The sequence below is a fragment of the Pseudophryne corroboree genome, chromosome 3 (genome assembly GCF_028390025.1).
Source record: "Pseudophryne corroboree isolate aPseCor3 chromosome 3, aPseCor3.hap2, whole genome shotgun sequence".
Lineage (NCBI taxonomy): Eukaryota > Metazoa > Chordata > Amphibia > Anura > Myobatrachidae > Pseudophryne > Pseudophryne corroboree.
The window spans coordinates 327174188-327193135 of NC_086446.1; the positions used below are offsets into that span (position 1 = coordinate 327174188).

Below are 18948 nucleotides of genomic sequence, written 5' to 3' on the forward strand. Positions count from 1 at the left end.
GGGGAGGATTCCCAGCGTAACCTGTCCGTTGGCGGGAAAGGATACGCCATAAGCATCCGTTTGGAAATCTGCAGTTTTTTATCTGGAGATTCCCAAGCCTTTTCACATAACTCATTTAGCTCATGTGAAGGGGGAAAGGTCACCTCCTGCCTTTTTTCCCCATACATATGAACCCTCTTGTCAGGGACTGAGGTTTCCTCTGTGATGTGCAACACATCCTTCATTGCTATAATCATATAACGTATGGCTTTTGCCAATTTAGGCTGTAACTTTGCATCATCGCAATCGACACTGGAGTCAGAATCCATGTCGGTATCTGTGGCAACAATTTTGGGATAGTGGGCGCTTCTGAGACCCTGACGGCCTCTTCGACATAGGATCAGGCATGGGCTGTGACCCCGACTGTCCTAAGGTTTCAACTTTATCCAACCTTTTATGCAAGGAATTAACATTATCATTTAAAACCTTCCACATATCCATCCACTCAGGTGTCGGCGCCGTTGGCGGCGACCCCACATTCATTTGCTCCCGCTCTGCTTCCACATAGCCTTCCTCGTCAAACATGTCGACACAAGCGTACCGACACACCACACACATACAGGGGATGCTCTTTTTTGAAGACAGTTCCCCCACAAGGCCCTTTGGAGAGACAGAGAGTATGCCAGCACACACCCCAGCGCTATATGTCCCAGGAATCACACAGTAACTTAGTGTTAACCCAGTAGCTGCTGTATATAAAGCTTTTTGCGCCTATTTTATGTGCCCCCCCCCCCCCCTCTCTTTTTACCCTCTTCTACCGTGTTTCTGCAGGGGAGAGCCTGGGTAGCTTCCTCTCAGCGGAGCTGTGGAGAGAAAATGGCGCTGGTGAGTGCTGAGGAAGAAGCCCCGCCCCCTCAGCGACGGGCTTCTGTCCCGCGTTTGTGTGTAAAAAATGGCGGGGCTCATGCATATATACAGTGCCCAACTGTATATATGCTGCTTTTGCCAAGAGGTTCCTAATTGCTGCCCAGGGCACCCCCCCCCCCCCCCCTGCGCCCTGCACCCTACAGTGACCGGAGTGTGTGGGTTTAATGTGGGAGCAATGGCGCACAGCTGCAGTGCTGTGCGCTACCTCAGATTGAAGACTGGAGTCTTCTGCCGCCGCTTTTGAAGTCTTCTTGCTTCTGTCACCGGCTTCTGTCTTCCGGCTCTGCGAGGGGGGCGGCGGCGCAGCTCCGGGATCGGACGACAAAGGGTGAGATCCTGTGTACGATCCCTCTGGAGCTAATGGTGTCCAGTAGCCTAAGAAGCAGGACCTATCTTCAGTGAGTAGGGCTGCTTCTCTCCTCTCAGTCCCACGCTGCAGAGAGTCTGTTGCCAGCAAATCTCTCTGAAAATAAAAAACCTAACAAAATACTTTCTTATAGTAAGCTCAGGAGAGCCCACTAAGTAGCACCCAGCTCGTCCGGGCACAGATTCAAACTGAGGTCTGGAGGAGGGACATAGAGGAAGGAGCCAGAGCACACCAGTATCCAAATTCTTTCTTAAAGTGCCCTGTCTCCTGTCTCCCGTCTATTCCCCATAGTCCTTACGGAGTCCCCAGCATCCACTAGGACGTTAGAGAAATATATATATACACACACACACATATTTATGATTGAGTGTCTTTGTGGGGTTGCTAATTTCTCCTTTAATGTAATACTGGGCTACGGTAGTGCCAAACGCTGAGTGTTGTATTTTGTCAACGTGTGAGTCACCAAAACACTGTAAGAGGAACATGTGCTGAGGCTTGATTGGAGGATCTCAGAATGTAAGAAAAGGGCTGAGGCAGTACATGGTCTATGCAGCGCTTGATGCACTGTAAAGTGTAGGCTCTGGCATGGACTGATTGAGGGTCTACAGTACATGGGGGGTAATTCCAAGTTGATAGCAGCAGGAATTTTGTTAGCAGTTGGGCAAAACCATGTGCACTGCAGGGGAGGCAGATATTACATGTGCAGAGAGCGTTAGATTTGGGTGGGGTGTGTTCAATCTGCAATCTGAATTGCAGTGTAAAAATAAAGCAGACAGTATTTACCCTGCATAGAAACAAAATAACCCACACAAATCTAACTCTCTCTGCAAATGCTATATCTGCCCCCCCCCCTCCCCCCCCCTCTGCAGTGCACATGGTGTTGCCCAACTGCTAAAAAATTTCCTGCTGCGATCAACTTGGAATTACCCCCATGGTTCCCCCATCAGAAACAAAGTAACATGAATTGGGACATACCATGCACATGTCCTGACTGCACATGACAGTAATCTGAAATTGGAACTGGTCTACCAGTAACAAATAGGTGGCAGACAATACTGCTCTCTGCTACTCAAACTTGCAATTTTTATAATCTAGTGCTGGTGGTGTCTTAGATGATGCTGCTTCTGAAAACTGCTGTATTCCTGTTACTTACCGATAAGAGTTACCTCTCTAACCTGTCACCTGGGCTATCCTGTTATGAGCCCAGCATCCAAAATAAACTATAAGGATGAAACTAGAGTACCCAACAAAGCAAGTGGTTACTGGTGTTGGTGGAGGACTCTGTTGAAGGTAGTGCTTATCAGCTTATGTCATTTATCTAGCACAGTCTTTGAAGTGACAGTAGCTCATTGGTTGCTTTAGGCAAATACTCCAATTTATCTCTCTCTCTCCGAGGCTTGATACATCTTCCTTTCTGTCTGTAACTCAAAGTAGAAGCAGTGTCCACAACAAAAGTAGCTCAGGAACTGTGAACAGATCTCTATAACCCCCAAAGCAATGTTGAGACACTCCGGTGTGTGTTATTGCTGTGTCAGAACGCAGACAATTTTCAATGACCTTACCTTTTTCTCAGGTTTGAAAATTGAACTTTTTTCCTTTTTGTCACTAAATTTGCTGACAGTTGGCAATCCTGCTGTATATGCTGGTTTATCATTGCACACTTCCATAGTTCTTTGAATGTTTACACACCCCTAGTTACTGATGTTTGTGAAACAGAAGATAGACATTAAAAAGACAGTCATTAGGTCGACATAGTCAAAAGGTCGACATGGTCAAAAGGTCGACGGACAAATAGTTGACATATAAAATAAATTTTGGGTGTTTTGTGTTTTTAAACTTTTTTTATCCCAATTTGTTGAAATTAGTCCCTTCGCGGCTCGCTTTGCTCACATCTATTAATACCATACTTGCGACCCTCTGGCTGCCACCTTAAAGAGGAGGTAGCCAGGTTGGCACAACCGGGTGGCGTGGTATCGGCAATAAGTGGTGGTAGTATGGGGGTTTAGAGGTGCAATTTTGTCATTGCGGCCCCACACCCACCCTGCTATACAGGGCTCAGATTACCAGCATTGTAAATCAGGGGTGGGCCAAGATGACAAGATTCAATGCAAATTGCATCATCTCCTGACCACTTTTCCTCCGTAAGCGGGTGGCTGCAGGGGTGTGTGGCAGTAGCAAGAGAGTGCGGGCGGTTGCAGGATAGCTCCAGGAGACCTGACCACTTTCGGATTGCTGGGAGTGCCACACAATTTTTGGGAGCCTCCCGGCTGTTCCAGGAGTGTAGGCACGTATAATTAATACTGTATGTGCCTATTCCTTCATTTTTGGGGGTAAATTTGCTTTTAAAGGGTATTTAGTAGAAAATGTTAAGTAAAATTTTTCAGCAAAATGTAAGCAAACCTATCAGTTTTACAGATAGCTTATTTTTTCAGCAATCATCTATGTACACCTAATAAGGAGAGGAAAAAAAGTTTACCTTGGCTGTTGGAGCTGAATAATCTCTTAGGAAATAGAAAAGACAAGTATTATCTTTGAAATTATAGAAGTGCTGTTTTTTCTTTCTTTCCAAGGCACCGAATTGTAACATCAAGTTGAAAGTAAACTATTACAGCATCTTCTTTGGCAAACAGGAGGGATATGAAATTAGCCAGTACTGTAACTGACGCACACATTTTGGGCAAGGATTCTATTAAGAGTCTAATTTAGACATATCTCTTCCAATGTTTGTATTGGCTTGGCCTACAGTATTTGCGCTTTCCAACAGCTAGATCTTCAGTCTTATTAACACCCTCAGTTCTCCTGATCTATAGCTCTGTCTATGTGTTCCACAGCCCAAACAGAACTACTGCTCAGTGATGTCAAAACTGCATTGGTCTCTGGGGTCTTCTTAACTAACGTCAGTAAAGATCAGGTTTTATTTCATTTGGGTTTTACGTAGGAAACAAGTCACATAGTACAGCAGTAAGAAAAAAAGTAAGGTTTAATTTATCAAAGGATGAAAAGTCATCTTGATGGCAATAAGACTTTTTTTTAATTATTATATTCATGCGCTGGGTGTCAGGCTCATTGCCAGGGATTTCATGTGCTGGGTGTATTGCTCATTGCCAGGGATTTCATGCTCTGGGATCCATGCTCATTGCCACAGGTTTCATGCTCTGGGACAGGTGTCATGCTCGTTGCCAGGGCTAATGCTCGTTGCCAGGGGTGTGTAATTCTAGTTGTCAGGGGTGTGTAATGCTCGTTGCCAGGGATGTGTAATGCTAGTTGACAGGGGTAATGCTCGTTGCCAGGGATGTGTAATGCTAGTTGACAGGGGTAATGCTAGTTGCCAGGGGTGTGTAATGCTTGTTGCCAGGGATGTGTAATGCTAGTTGACAGGGGTAATGCTAGTTGCCAGGGGTGTGTAATGCTTGTTGCCAGGGGTGTGTAATGCTAGTTGACAGGGGTAATGCTCGTTGCCAGGGGTGTGTAATTCTAGTTGCCAGGGGTGTGTAATGCTCGTTGCCAGGGATGTGTAATGCTAGTTGACAGGGGTAATGCTAGTTGCCAGGGGTGTGAAATTCTAGTTGCCAGGGGTGTGTAATGCTCGTTGCCAGGGGTGTGTAATGCTAGTTGACAGGGGTAATGATCGTTGCCAGGGGTGTGTAATTCTAGTTGTCAGGGGTGTGTAATGCTCGTTGCCAGGGGTAATGGTCGTTGTGAGGGCTCTGGGGTAATGCTAGTAGTTGCCAGGGGGGCGTAATGCTAGTTGTCAGGGGTGTGTAATGCCAGGCCAGGGGTGTCTAATGCTTGTTGTCAGGGATGTGTAATGCCAGGGGTGCAAAATGCTAGTTGCCAGGGGTGTGTAAAGACAGGCCAGTGGTGTGTAATGCTTGTTGTCAGGAGTAATGTTAGTTGTCAGGGGTGTCTAATGCCAGGCCAGTGGTGTGTAATGCTTGTTGTCGCGTTGCATCGTGACGTCACAAAGCAAACGCGTCATTCCGCAAAACTCCCCTCCCTGAGCGGAGTACTAATGACAGGGAGGAGGAGGAGGAGCACACGGAGCAGTGAGGGACATGTAAAAGTGCTGCGGCGGGTGCCCCGTGCGACCGCATGGCTAGCCCGCCGCTAGAAACAGCACTGAGTACTGGTTCTATTATGTTTGTATATTTATTTATTATGGTATGTTTAACATCTTCCTGATCACTTATCTTCTTTATATTATTTAAATATATTTTATACAGCCTATGCTATAGACAATCTGTTGTGCCAGATATTGATCAAATCTTCCATACAGTATCCAGTGTATAAAAAGACCATTGTTTCATTAATGTCTAGGGTCGTTACTGGGTTCTTCTACCACTCTCCCAGACCCGCACTTGTTCCAATGTTCCACAGAGTGGGAGAATGTGGATTGCATTTGGACTCCCTCTCTAGAAATACTATGTTTGCCACTGATTTTTTATAGTGTAATACATCATTTCATACCATGATCTACAAGTGTATTTTTTTTTTTTAATAATGAAAATGTTTAGTATATTTTTTTATTATTTCCTTTGTATAAAAAGTAGACACTGGATAAGTGGTAAAAAAAAAAAAAAAAAAAAAAAAGAGGCATTAATATGCCTTATGTGATTGAATTTGAATCAATTTACCTTGTTTTCCATCACATCCCTTACTGCAGTCCTCAGTAAACAGCTGCTTCGCAGAAAGGAGCTTCTCTACATTGCACTAGATTAGTGGAAATTTGGATGATTTTGCTTTCCTACTTTATGCTGATAAGTTACTTTATGGTTTATAGTTAGGTATATGAATGAAGTGTGATAGATAGATACCAATGTCACTTTCTTCTGAACAGTTATATAAATAAATCAACCTGATAAAAAATGTATATTGTATTAAACCTACAAACCGAGCTTTCTCTTTTCCAGATGGTGTGGGCATCATCAAATAAAATAGGCTGTGCCATCAACACCTGCAATAACATCAATGTATGGGGAAGTACATGGAGGCAAGCTGTCCTTTTGGTGTGCAATTATTCCATAAAGTAAGTCAGCATATTTCCTGTGTTTCTTTTACTGTAATTGGGCAGAAATCAAGAGTTTGTGGGTGCAACCATTTAAATGTTTAATTTGTCGTTTACAGTAAGACATACAATAAGACAAGTGGGGGGAAATGACTTCAGAAGCTGTTTGTGGATAAGGACTTAAATACAACACATGATAAGCACAGCCAAGGATTTTTGTCATCTTCTTGTAGCAGTGCCAGATTAAGGCTCACATGGGCCTGAAGCTGAAAGTTATGAAGGGCCTATTTTGTGTAGGGGTCATGGTATCGGGATGCAGAGAAAAGGGATAGGGGTGAGGTTATTGGGATGCAGGGACAGGGTGTAGGGGTGACGGTACCAGGATGTAGGGACAGGGTGTAGGGGTGACGGTACCAGGATGTAGGGACAGGGTGTAGAGGTGAGGGTATCAGGATGCAGGGACAGGGTGTAGAGGTGATGGTACCAGGATGCAGGGACAGGGTGTAGAGGTGAGGGTATTGGGATGCAGGGACAGGGTGTAGAGGTGGCGGTACCTGGATGCAGGGACAGGGTGTAGGGGTGAGGGTACCTGGATGCAGGGACAGGGTGTAGAGGTGATGGTACCAGGATGCAGGGACAGGGTGTAGAGGTGAGGGTATTGGGATGCAGGGACAAGGTGTAAGGGTGACGGTACCAGGGTGCAGGGACAGGGTGTAGAGGTGACGGTATCAGGATACAGGGACAGGGTGTAGAGGTGAGGGTATCAGGATGCAGGGACAGGGTGTAGAGGTGATGGTACCAGAATGCAGGGACAGGGTGTAGAGGTGAGGGTATTGGGATGCAGGGACAGGGTGTAGGGGTGGCGGTACCTGGATGCAGGGACAGGGTGTAGGGGTGAGGGTACCTGGATGCAGGGACAGGGTGTAGAGGTGATGGTACCAGGATGCAGGGACAGGATGTAGAGGTGAGGGTATTGGGATGCAGGGACAATGTGTAAGGGTGAGGGCACCTGGATGCAGGGACAGGGTGTAGAGGTGAGGTTATTGGGATGCAGGGACAGGGTGTAGGGGTGACAGTACCAGGGTGAAGGGACAGGGTGTAGAGGTGACGGTACCAGGGTGCAGGGACAGAGTGTAGGGGTGAGGGTATTGGGATGCAGGGACAGGGTGTAGGGGTGACGGTACCTGGATGCAGGGACAGGGTGTAGAGGTGAGGGTATTGGGATGCAGGGACAGGGTGTAGAGGTGAGGGTATTGGGATGCAGGGACAGGGTGTAGGGATGACGGTACCAGGATGTAGGGACAGGGTGTAGGGGTGATGGTACCTGGATGCAGGGACAGGGTGTAGGGGTGAGGGTATTGGGATGCAGGGACAGGGTGTAGGGATGACGGTACCTGGATGCAGGGACAGGGTGTAGAGGTGAGGGTACCAGGGTGCAGGGACAGGGTGTAGAGGTGAGGGTATTGGGATGCAGGGACAGGGTGTAGAGGTGAGGGTATTGGGATGCAGGGACAGGGTGTAGAGGTGAGGGTATTGGGATGCAGGGACAGGGTGTAGGGGTGAGGGTATTGGGATGCAGGGACAGGGTGTAGAGGTGACGGTATTGGGATGCAGGGACAGGGTGTAGGGGTGAGGGTATTGGGATGCAGGGACAGGGTGTAGAGGTGAGGGTATTGGGATGCAGGGACAGGGTGTAGGGATGACGGTACCTGGATGCAGGGACAGGGTGTAGAGGTGAGGGTATTGGGATGCAGGGACAGGGTGTAGGGATGACGGTACCTGGATGCAGGGACAGGGTGTAGATGTGAGGGTATTAGGATGCAGGGACAGGGTGTAGGGATGACGGTACCAGGGTGCAGGGACAGGGTGTAGAGGTGAGGGTATTGGGATGCAGGGACAGGGTGTAGAGGTGAGGGTACCAGGGTGCAGGGAAAGGGTGAAGGGGTGAGGGTATTGGGATGCAGGGACAGGGTGTAGGGGTGACGGTACCTGGATGCAGGGACAGGGTGTAGAGGTGAGGGTATTGGGATGCAGGGACAGGGTGTAGGGGTGTGGGTATCGGGAAGCAGGGACAGGGTGTAGATGTGAGGGTATTAGGATGCAGGGACAGGGTGTAGGGATGACGGTACCTGGATGCAGGGACAGGGTGTAGAGGTGAGGGTATTGGGATGCAGGGACAGGGTGTAGGGATGACGGTACCAGGATGCAGGGACAGGGTGTAGAGGTGAGGGTATTGGGATGCAGGGACAGGGTGTAGAGGTGAGGGTATTGGGATGCAGGGACAGGGTGTAGAGGTGAGGGTATTGGGATGCAGGGACAGGGTGTAGAGGTGAGGGTATTGGGATGCAGGGACAGGGTGTAGGGATAACGGTACCTGGATGCAGGGACAGGGTGTAGAGGTGAGGGTATTGGGATGCAGGGACGGGGTGTAGGGGTGTGGGTATCGGGAAGCAGGGACAGGGTGTAAAGGTGAGGTTATTGGGATGCAGGGACAGGGTGTAGGGGTGTGGGTATTGGGAAGCAGGGACAGGGTGTAGATGTGAGGGTATTAGGATGCAGGGACAGGGTGTAGGGATGACGGTACCTGGATGCAGGGACAGGGTGTAGAGGTGAGGGTATTGGGATGCAGGGACAGGGTGTAGGGATGACGGTACCAGGATGCAGGGACAGGGTGTAGAGGTGAGGGTATTGGGATGCAGGGACAGGGTGTAGGGGTGTGGGTATCGGGAAGCAGGGACAGGGTGTAGATGTGAGGGTGTTAGGATGCAGGGACAGGGTGTAGGGATGACGGTACCTGGATGCAGGGACAGGGTGTAGAGGTGAGGGTATTGGGATGCAGGGACAGGGTGTAGGGATGACGGTACCAGGATGCAGGGACAGGGTGTAGAGGTGAGGGTATTGGGATGCAGGGACAGGGTGTAGAGGTGAGGGTATTGGGATGCAGGGACAGGGTGTAGAGGTGAGGGTATTGGGATGCAGGGACAGGGTGTAGGGGTGATGGTACCTGGATGCAGGGACAGGGTGTAGAGGTGACGGTACCAGGGTGCAGGGACAGAGTGTAGGGGTGAGGGTATTGGGATGCAGGGACAGGGTGTAGGGGTGACGGTACCTGGATGCAGGGACAGGGTGTAGAGGTGAGGGTATTGGGATGCAGGGACAGGGTGTAGGGGTGTGGGTATCGGGAAGCAGGGACAGGGTATAGATGTGAGGGTATTAGGATGCAGGGACAGGGTGTAGAGGTGAGGGTATTGGGATGCAGGGACAGGGTGTAGGGATGACGGTACCTGGATGCAGGGACAGGGTGTAGAGGTGAGGGTATTGGGATGCTGGGACAGGGTGTAGGGGTGTTGGTATCGGGAAGCAGGGACAGGGTGTAAAGGTGAGATTATTGGGATGCAGGGACAGTGTGTAGAGGTGAGGGTATTGGGATGCAGGGACAGGGTGTAGGGGTGATGGTACCTGGATGCAGGGACAGGGTGTAGAGGTGACGGTTCCAGGGTGCAGGGACAGAGTGTAGGGGTGAGGGTATTGGGATGCAGGGACAGGGTGTAGGGGTGACGCTACCTGGATGCCGGGACAGGGTGTAGAGGTGAGGGTATTGGGATGCAGGGACAGGGTGTAGAGGTGAGGGTATTGGGATGCAGGGACAGGGTGTAGGGATGACGGTACCAGGATGTAGGGACAGGGTGTAGGGGTGATGGTACCTGGATGCAGGGACAGGGTGTAGGGGTGAGGGTATTGGGATGCAGGGACAGGGTGTAGGGATGACGGTACCTGGATGCAGGGACAGGGTGTTGAGGTAAGGGTACCAGGGTGCAGGGACAGGGTGTAGAGGTGAGGGTATTGGGATGCAGGGACAGGGTGTAAGGGTGAGGGTATTGGGATGCAGGGACAAGGTGTAGAGGTGAGGGTATTGGGATGCAGGGACAGGGTGTAGGGATGACGGTACCAGGATGCAGGGACAGGGTGTAGAGGTGAGGGTATTGGGATGCAGGGACAGGGTGTAGGGATGACGGTACCTGGATGCAGGGACAGGGTGTAGAGGTGAGGGTATTGGGATGCAGGGACAGGGTGTAGGGGTGTGGGTATCGGAAGCAGGGACAGGGTGTAAAGGTGAGGTTATTGGGATGCAGGGACAGTGTGAAGAGGTGAGGGAATTGGGATGCAGGGACAGGGTGTAGGGGTGTTGGTACCTGGATGCAGGGACAGGGTGTAGAGGTGACGGTACCAGGGTGCAGGGACCAGGGTGCAGGGACAGAGTGTAGGGGTGAGGGTATTGGGATGCAGGGACAGGGTGTAGGGGTGACGGTACCTGGATGCAGGGACAGGGTGTAGTGGTGAGGGTATTGGGATGCAGGGACAGGGTGTAGAGGTGAGGGTATTGGGATGCAGGGGCAGGGTGTAGGGATGACGGTACCAGGATGTAGGGACATGGTGTAGGGGTGATGGTACCTGGATGCAGGGACAGGGTGTAGGGGTGAGGGTATTGGGATGCAGGGACAGGGTGTAGGGATGACGGTACCTGGATGCAGGGACAGGGTGTAGAGGTGAGGGTACCAGGGTGCAGGGACAGGGTGTAGAGGTGAGGGTATTGGGATGCAGGGACAGGGTGTAGGGGTGAGGGTATTGGGATGCAGGGACAGGGTGTAGAGGTGAGGGTATTGGGATGCAGGGACAGGGTGTAGGGATGACGGTACCTGGATGCAGGGACAGGGTGTAGAGGTGAGGGTATTGGGATGCAGGGACAGGGTGTAGGGATGACGGTACCTGGATGCAGGGACAGGGTGTAGATGTGAGGGTATTAGGATGCAGGGACAGGGTGTAGGAATGACGGTACCAGGGTGCAGGGACAGGGTGTAGAGGTGAGGGTATTGGGATGCAGTGACAGGGTGTAGGGGTGAGGGTATTGGGATGCAGGGACAGGGTGTAGAGGTGAGGGTATTGGGATGCAGGGACAGGGTGTAGGGGTGACGGTACCTGGATGCAGGGACAGGGTGTAGAGGTGAGGGTACCAGGGTGCAGGGACAGGGTGTAGAGGTGAGGGTATTGGGATGCAGGGACAGGGTGTAGAGGTGAGGGTATTGGGATGCAGGGACAGGGTGTAGAGGTGAGGGTATTGGGATGCAGGGACAGGGTGTAGGGGTGACGGTACCTGGATGCAGGGACAGGGTGTAGAGGTGAGGGTACCAGGGTGCAGGGACAGAGTGTAGGGGTTAGGGTATTGGGATGCAGGGACAGGGTGTAGGGGTGACGGTACCTGGATGCAGGGACAGGGTGTAGAGGTGAGGGTATTGGGATGCAGGGACAGGGTGTAGAGGTGAGGGTATTGGGATGCAGGGACAGGGTGTAGGGGTGAGGGTATTGGGATGCAGGGACAGGGTGTAGGGATGACGGTACCTGGATGCAGGGACAGGGTGTAGAGGTGAGGGTACCAGGGTGCAGGGACAGGGTGTAGAGGTGAGGGTATTGGGATGCAGGGACAGGGTGTAGGGGTGAGGGTATTGGGATGCAGGGACAGGGTGTAGGGGTGACGGTACCTGGATGCAGGGACAGGGTGTAGAGGTGAGGGTATTGGGATGCAGGGACAGTGTGTAGAGGTGAGGGTATTGGGATGCAGGGACAGGGTGTAGAGGTGAGGGTATTGGGATGCAGGGACAGGGTGTAGAGGTGAGGGTATTGGGATGCAGGGACAGGGTGTAGGGATAACGGTACCTGGATGCAGGGACAGGGTGTAGAGGTGAGGGTATTGGGATGCAGGGACAGGGTGTAGGGGTGTGGGTATCGGGAAGCAGGGACAGGGTGTAAAGGTGAGGTTATTGGGATGCAGGGACAGGGTGTAGGGGTGTGGGTATCGGGAAGCAGGGACAGGGTGTAGATGTGAGGGTATTAGGATGCAGGGACAGGGTGTAGGGATGACGGTACCTGGATGCAGGGACAGGGTGTAGAGGTGAGGGTATTGGGATGCAGGGACAGGGTGTAGGGATGACGGTACCAGGATGCAGGGACAGGGTGTAGAGGTGAGGGTATTGGGATGCAGGGACAGGGTGTAGGGGTGTGGGTATCTGGAAGCAGGGACAGGGTGTAGATGTGAGGGTGTTAGGATGCAGGGACAGGGTGTAGGGATGACGGTACCTGGATGCAGGGACAGGGTGTAGAGGTGAGGGTATTGGGATGCAGGGACAGGGTGTAGGGATGACGGTACCAGGATGCAGGGACAGGGTGTAGAGGTGAGGGTATTGGGATGCAGGGACAGGGTGTAGAGGTGAGGGTATTGGGATGCAGGGACAGGGTGTAGAGGTGAGGGTATTGGGATGCAGGGACAGGGTGTGGAGGTGAGGGTATTGGGATGCAGGGACAGGGTGTAGGGGTGATGGTACCTGGATGCAGGGACAGGGTGTAGAGGAGACGGTACCAGGGTGCAGGGACAGAGTGTAGGGGTGAGGGTATTGGGATGCAGGGACAGGGTGTAGGGGTGAGGGTATTGGGATGCAGGGACAGGGTGTAGAGGTATGGGTATTGGGAGGCAGGGACAGGGCGTAGAGGTGAGGGTATTGGGATGCAGGGACAGGGTGTAGAGGTGAGGGTATTGGGATGCAGGGACAGGGTGTAGGGATGACGGTAACAGGATGTAGGGACAGGGTGTAGGGGTGATGGTACCTGGATGCAGGGACAGGGTGTAGGGGTGAGGGTATTGGGATGCAGGGACAGGGTGTAGGGATGACGGTACCAGGGTGCAGGGACAGGGTGAAGGGGTGAGGGTATTGGGATGCAGGGACAGGATGTAGGGGTGACGGTACCTGGATGCAGGGACAGGGTGTAGAGGTGAGGGTATTGGGATGCAGGGACAGGGTGTAGGGGTGTGGGTATCGGGAAGCAGGGACAGGGTGTAGATGTGAGGGTATTAGGATGCAGGGACAGGGTGTAGAGGTGAGGGTATTGGGATGCAGGGACAGGGTGTAGGTATGACGGTACCTGGATGCAGGGACAGGGTGTAGAGGTGAGGGTATTGGGATGCAGGGACAGGGTGTAGGGGTGTGGGTATCGGGAAGCAGGGACAGGGTGTAAAGGTGAGATTATTGGGATGCAGGGACAGTGTGTAGAGGTGAGGGTATTGGGATGCAGGGACAGGGTGTAGGGGTGATGGTACCTGGATGCAGGGACAGGGTGTAGAGGTGACGGTACCAGGGTGCAGGGACAGAGTGTAGGGGTGAGGGTATTGGGATGCAGGGACAGGGTGTAGGGGTGACGCTACCTGGATGCTGGGACAGGGTGTAGAGGTGAGGGTATTGGGATGCAGGGACAGGGTGTAGAGGTGAGGGTATTGGGATGCAGGGACAGGGTGTAGGGATGACGGTACCAGGATGTAGGGACAGGGTGTAGGGGTGATGGTACCTGGATGCAGGGACAGGGTGTAGGGGTGAGGGTATTGGGATGCAGGGACAGGGTGTAGGGATGACGGTACCTGGATGCAGGGACAGGGTGTAGAGGTGAGGGTACCAGGGTGCAGGGACAGGGTGTAGAGGTGAGGGTATTGGGATGCAGGGACAGGGTGTAAGGGTGAGGGTATTGGGATGCAGGGACAGGGTGTTGAGGTGAGGGTATTGGGATGCAGGGACAGGGTGTAGGGATGACGGTACCAGGATGCAGGGACAGGGTGTAGAGGTGAGGGTATTGGGATGCAGGGACAGGGTGTAGGGATGACGGTACCTGGATGCAGGGACAGGGTGTAGAGGTGAGGGTATTGGGATGCAGGGACAGGGTGTAGGGGTGTGGGTATCGGAAGCAGGGACAGGGTGTAAAGGTGAGGTTATTGGGATGCAGGGACAGTGTGTAGAGGTGAGGGTATTGGGATGCAGGGACAGGGTGTAGGGGTGTTGGTACCTGGATGCAGGGACAGGGTGTAGAGGTGACGGTACCAGGGTGCAGGGACAGAGTGTAGGGGTGAGGGTATTGGGATGCAGGGACAGGGTGTAGGGGTGACGGTACCTGGATGCAGGGACAGGGTGTAGAGGTGAGGGTATTGGGATGCAGGGACAGGGTGTAGAGGTGAGGGTATTGGGATGCAGGGGCAGGGTGTGAGGATGACGGTACCAGGATGTAGGGACAGGGTGTAGGGGTGATGGTACCTGGATGCAGGGACAGGGTGTAGGGGTGAGGGTATTGGGATGCAGGGACAGGGTGTAGGGATGACGGTACCTGGATGCAGGGACAGGGTGTAGAGGTGAGGGTACCAGGGTGCAGGGACAGGGTGTAGAGGTGAGGGTATTGGGATGCAGGGACAGGGTGTAGGGGTGAGGGTATTGGGATGCAGGGACAGGGTGTAGAGGTGAGGGTATTGGGATGCAGGGACAGGGTGTAGGGATGACGGTACCTGGATGCAGGGACAGGGTGTAGAGGTGACGGTATTGGGATGCAGGGACAGGGTGTAGGGATGACGGTACCTGGATGCAGGGACAGGGTGTAGATGTGAGGGTATTAGGATGCAGGGACAGGGTGTAGGGATGACGGTACCAGGGTGCAGGGACAGGGTGTAGAGGTGAGGGTATTGGGATGCAGGGACAGGGTGTAGGGGTGAGGGTATTGGGATGCAGGGACAGGGTGTAGAGGTGAGGGTATTGGGATGCAGGGACAGGGTGTAGGGGTGACGGTACCTGGATGCAGGGACAGGGTGTAGAGGTGAGGGTACCAGGGTGCAGGGACAGGGTGTAGAGGTGAGGGTATTGGGATGCAGGGACAGGGTGTAGGGGTGACGGTACCTGGATGCAGGGACAGGGTGTAGAGGTGAGGGTATTGGGATGCAGGGACAGGGTGTAGAGGTGAGGGTATTGGGATGCAGGGACAGGGTGTAGGGATGACGGTACCAGGATGTAGGGACAGGGTGTAGGGGTGATGGTACCTGGATGCAGGGACAGGGTGTAGGGGTGAGGGTATTGGGATGCAGGGACAGGGTGTAGGGATGACGGTACCTGGATGCAGGGACAGGGTGTAGAGGTGAGGGTACCAGGGTGCAGGGACAGGGTGTAGAGGTGAGGGTATTGGGATGCAGGGACAGGGTGTAGGGGTGAGGGTATTGGGATGCAGGGACTGGGTGTAGAGGTGAGGGTATTGGGATGCAGGGACAGGGTGTAGGGATGACGGTACCTGGATGCAGGGACAGGGTGTAGAGGTGAGGGTATTGGGATGCAGGGACAGGGTGTAGGGATGACGGTACCTGGATGCAGGGACAGGGTGTAGATGTGAGGGTATTAGGATGCAGGGACAGGGTGTAGGGATGACGGTACCAGGGTGCAGGGACAGGGTGTAGAGGTGAGGGTATTGGGATGCAGGGACAGGGTGTAGGGGTGAGGGTATTGGGATGCAGGGACAGGGTGTAGAGGTGAGGGTATTGGGATGCAGGGACAGGGTGTAGGGGTGACGGTACCTGGATGCAGGGACAGGGTGTAGAGGTGAGGGTACCAGGGTGCAGGGACAGGGTGTAGAGGTGAGGGTATTGGGATGCAGGGACAGGGTGTAGAGGTGAGGGTATTGGGATGCAGGGACAGGGTTCAGAGGTGAGGGTATTGGGATGCAGGGACAGGGTGTAGGGGTGACGGTACCTGGATGCAGGGACAGGGTGTAGAGGTGAGGGTACCAGGGTGCAGGGACAGGGTGTAGAGGTGAGGGTATTGGGATGCAGGGACAGGGTGTAGGGGTGAGGGTATTGGGATGCAGGGACAGGGTGTAGAGGTGAGGGTATTGGGATGCAGGGACAGGGTGTAGGGATGACGGTACCTGGATGCAGGGACAGGGTGTAGAGGTGAGGGTACCAGGGTGCAGGGACAGGGTGTAGAGGTGAGGGTATTGGGATGCAGGGACAGGGTGTAGGGGTGAGGGTATTGGGATGCAGGGACAGGGTGTAGAGGTGAGGGTATTGGGATGCAGGGACAGGGTGTAGGGATGACGGTACCAGGATGCAGGGACAGGGTGTAGAGGTGAGGGTATTGGGATGCAGGGACAGGGTGTAGGGGTGTGGGTATCGGGAAGCAGGGACAGGGTGTAAAGGTGAGGTTATTGGGGTGCAGGGACAGTGTGTAGAGGTGAGGGTATTGGGATGCAGGGACAGGGTGTAGGGGTGATGGTACCTGGATGCAGGGACAGGGTGTAGAGGTGACGGTACCAGGGTGCAGGGACAGAGTGTAGGGGTGAGGGTATTGGGATGCAGGGACAGGGTGTAGGGGTGACGGTACCTGGATGCAGGGACAGGGTGTAGAGGTGAGGGTATTGGGATGCAGGGACAGGGTGTAGAGGTGAGGGTATTGGGATGCAGGGACAGGGTGTAGGGATGACGGTACCAGGATGTAGGGACAGGGTGTAGGGGTGATGGTACCTGGATGCAGGGACAGGGTGTAGAGGTGAGGGTATTGGGATGCAGGGACAGGGTGTAGGGGTGAGGGTATTGGGATGCAGGGACAGGGTGTAGGGATGACGGTACCTGGATGCAGGGACAGGGTGTAGAGGTGAGGGTACCAGGGTGCAGGGACAGGGTGTAGAGGTGAAGGTATTGGGATGCAGGGACAGGGTGTAGGGGTGAGGGTATTGGAATACAGGGACAGGGTGTAGAGGTGAGGGTATTGGGATGCAGGGACAGGGTGTAGGGATGACGGTACCTGGATGCAGGGACAGGGTTTAGAGTAGAGATGTGCACTTGAAATTTTTCGGGTTTTGTGTTTTGGTTTTGGGTTCGGTTCTGCGGCCGTGTTTTGGGTTCGACCGCGTTTTGGCAAAACCTCACCGAATTTTTTTTGTCGGATTCGGGTGTGTTTTGGATTCGGGTGTTTTTTTCAAAAAACCCTAAAAAACAGTTTAAATCATAGAATTTGGGGGTCATTTTGATCCCAATGTATTATTAACCTCAAAAACCATAATTTCCACTCATTTTCAGTCTATTCTGAATACCTCACACGTCACAATATTATTTTTAGTCCTAAAATTTGCACCGAGGTAGCTGTGTGAGTAAGATAAGCGACCCTAGTGGCCGACACAAACACCGGGCCCATCTAGGAGTGGCACTGCAGTGTCACGCAGGATGGCCCTTCCAAAAAACACTCCCCAAACAGCACATGACGCAAAGAAAAAAAGAGGCGCAATGAGGTAGCTGTGTGAGTAAGATAAGCGACCCTAGTGGCCGACACAAACACCGGGCCCATCTAGGAGTGGCACTGCAGTGTCACGCAGGATGGCCCTTCCAAAAAACACTCCCCAAACAGCACATGACGCAAAGAAAAAAAGAGGCGCAATGAGGTAGCTGTGTGAGTAAGATAAGCGACCCTAGTGGCCGACACAAACACCGGGCCCATCTAGGAGTGGCACTGCAGTGTCACGCAGGATGGCCCTTCCAAAAAACACTCCCCAAACAGCACATGACGCAAAGAAAAAAAGAGGCGCAATGAGGTAGCTGTGTGAGTAAGCTAAGCGACCCTAGTGGCCGACACAAACACCGGGCCCATCTAGGAGTGGCACTGCAGTGTCACGCAGGATGGCCCTTCCAAAAAACACTCCCCAAACAGCACATGACGCAAAGAAAAAAAGAGGCGCAATGAGGTAGCTGTGTGAGTAAGCTAAGCGACCCTAGTGGCCGACACAAACACCGGGCCCATCTAGGAGTGGCACTGCAGTGTCACGCAGGATGGCCCTTCCAAAAAACACTCCCCAAACAGCACATGACGCAAAGAAAAAAAGAGGCGCAATGAGGTAGCTGTGTGAGTAAGATAAGCGACCCTAGTGGCCGACACAAACACCGGGCCCATCTAGGAGTGGCACTGCAGTGTCACGCAGGATGGCCCTTCCAAAAAACACTCCCCAAACAGCACATGACGCAAAGAAAAAAAGAGGCGCAATGAGGTAGCTGTGTGAGTAAGATAAGCGACCCTAGTAGCCGACACAAACACCGGGCCCATCTAGGAGTGGCACTGCAGTGTCACGCAGGATGGCCCTTCCAAAAACCACTCCCCAAACAGCACATGACGCAAAGAGAAATTAAAGAAAAAAGAGGTGCAAGATGGAATTGTCCTTGGGCCCTCCCACCCACCCTTATGTTGTATAAACAGGACATGCACACTTTAACCAACCCATCATTTCAGTGACAGGGTCTGCCACACGACTGTGACTGAAATGACGGGTTGGTTTGGACCCCCACCAAAAAAGAAGCAATTAATCTCTCCTTGCACAAACTGGCTCTACAGAGGCAAGATGTCCACCTCATCATCATCCTCCGATATATCACCGTGTACATCCCCCTCCTCACAGATTATCAATTCGTCCCCACTGGAATCCACCATCTCAGCTCCCTGTGTACTTTGTGGAGGCAATTGCTGCTGGTCAATGTCTCCACGGAGGAATTGATTATAATTCATTTTAATGAACATCATCTTCTCCACATTTTCTGGAAGTAACCTCGTACGCCGATTGCTGACAAGGTGAGCGGCGGCACTAAACACTCTTTCGGAGTACACACTTGTGGGAGGGCAACTTAGGTAGAATAAAGCCAGTTTGTGCAAGGGCCTCCAAATTGCCTCTTTTTCCTGCCAGTATAAGTACGGACTGTGTGACGTGCCTACTTGGATGCGGTCACTCATATAATCCTCCACCATTCTTTCAATGGGGAGAGAATCATATGCAGTGACAGTAGACG

At 52.6% G+C, this 18948-nt stretch overlaps 1 protein-coding gene across 1 annotated transcript in view; it reads left to right on the plus strand.

Moving 5' to 3' along the window:
- The window catches only part of R3HDML (R3H domain containing like), a 119553-nt gene that overhangs the window by 85489 nt on the left and 15116 nt on the right, over positions 1-18948 (plus strand). Inside the window, exon 5 of the mRNA XM_063963522.1 lies at positions 6184-6299. Coding sequence (XP_063819592.1) covers positions 6184-6299 — 116 coding nt within the window. The remainder of the gene's footprint in view (positions 1-6183; positions 6300-18948) is intronic.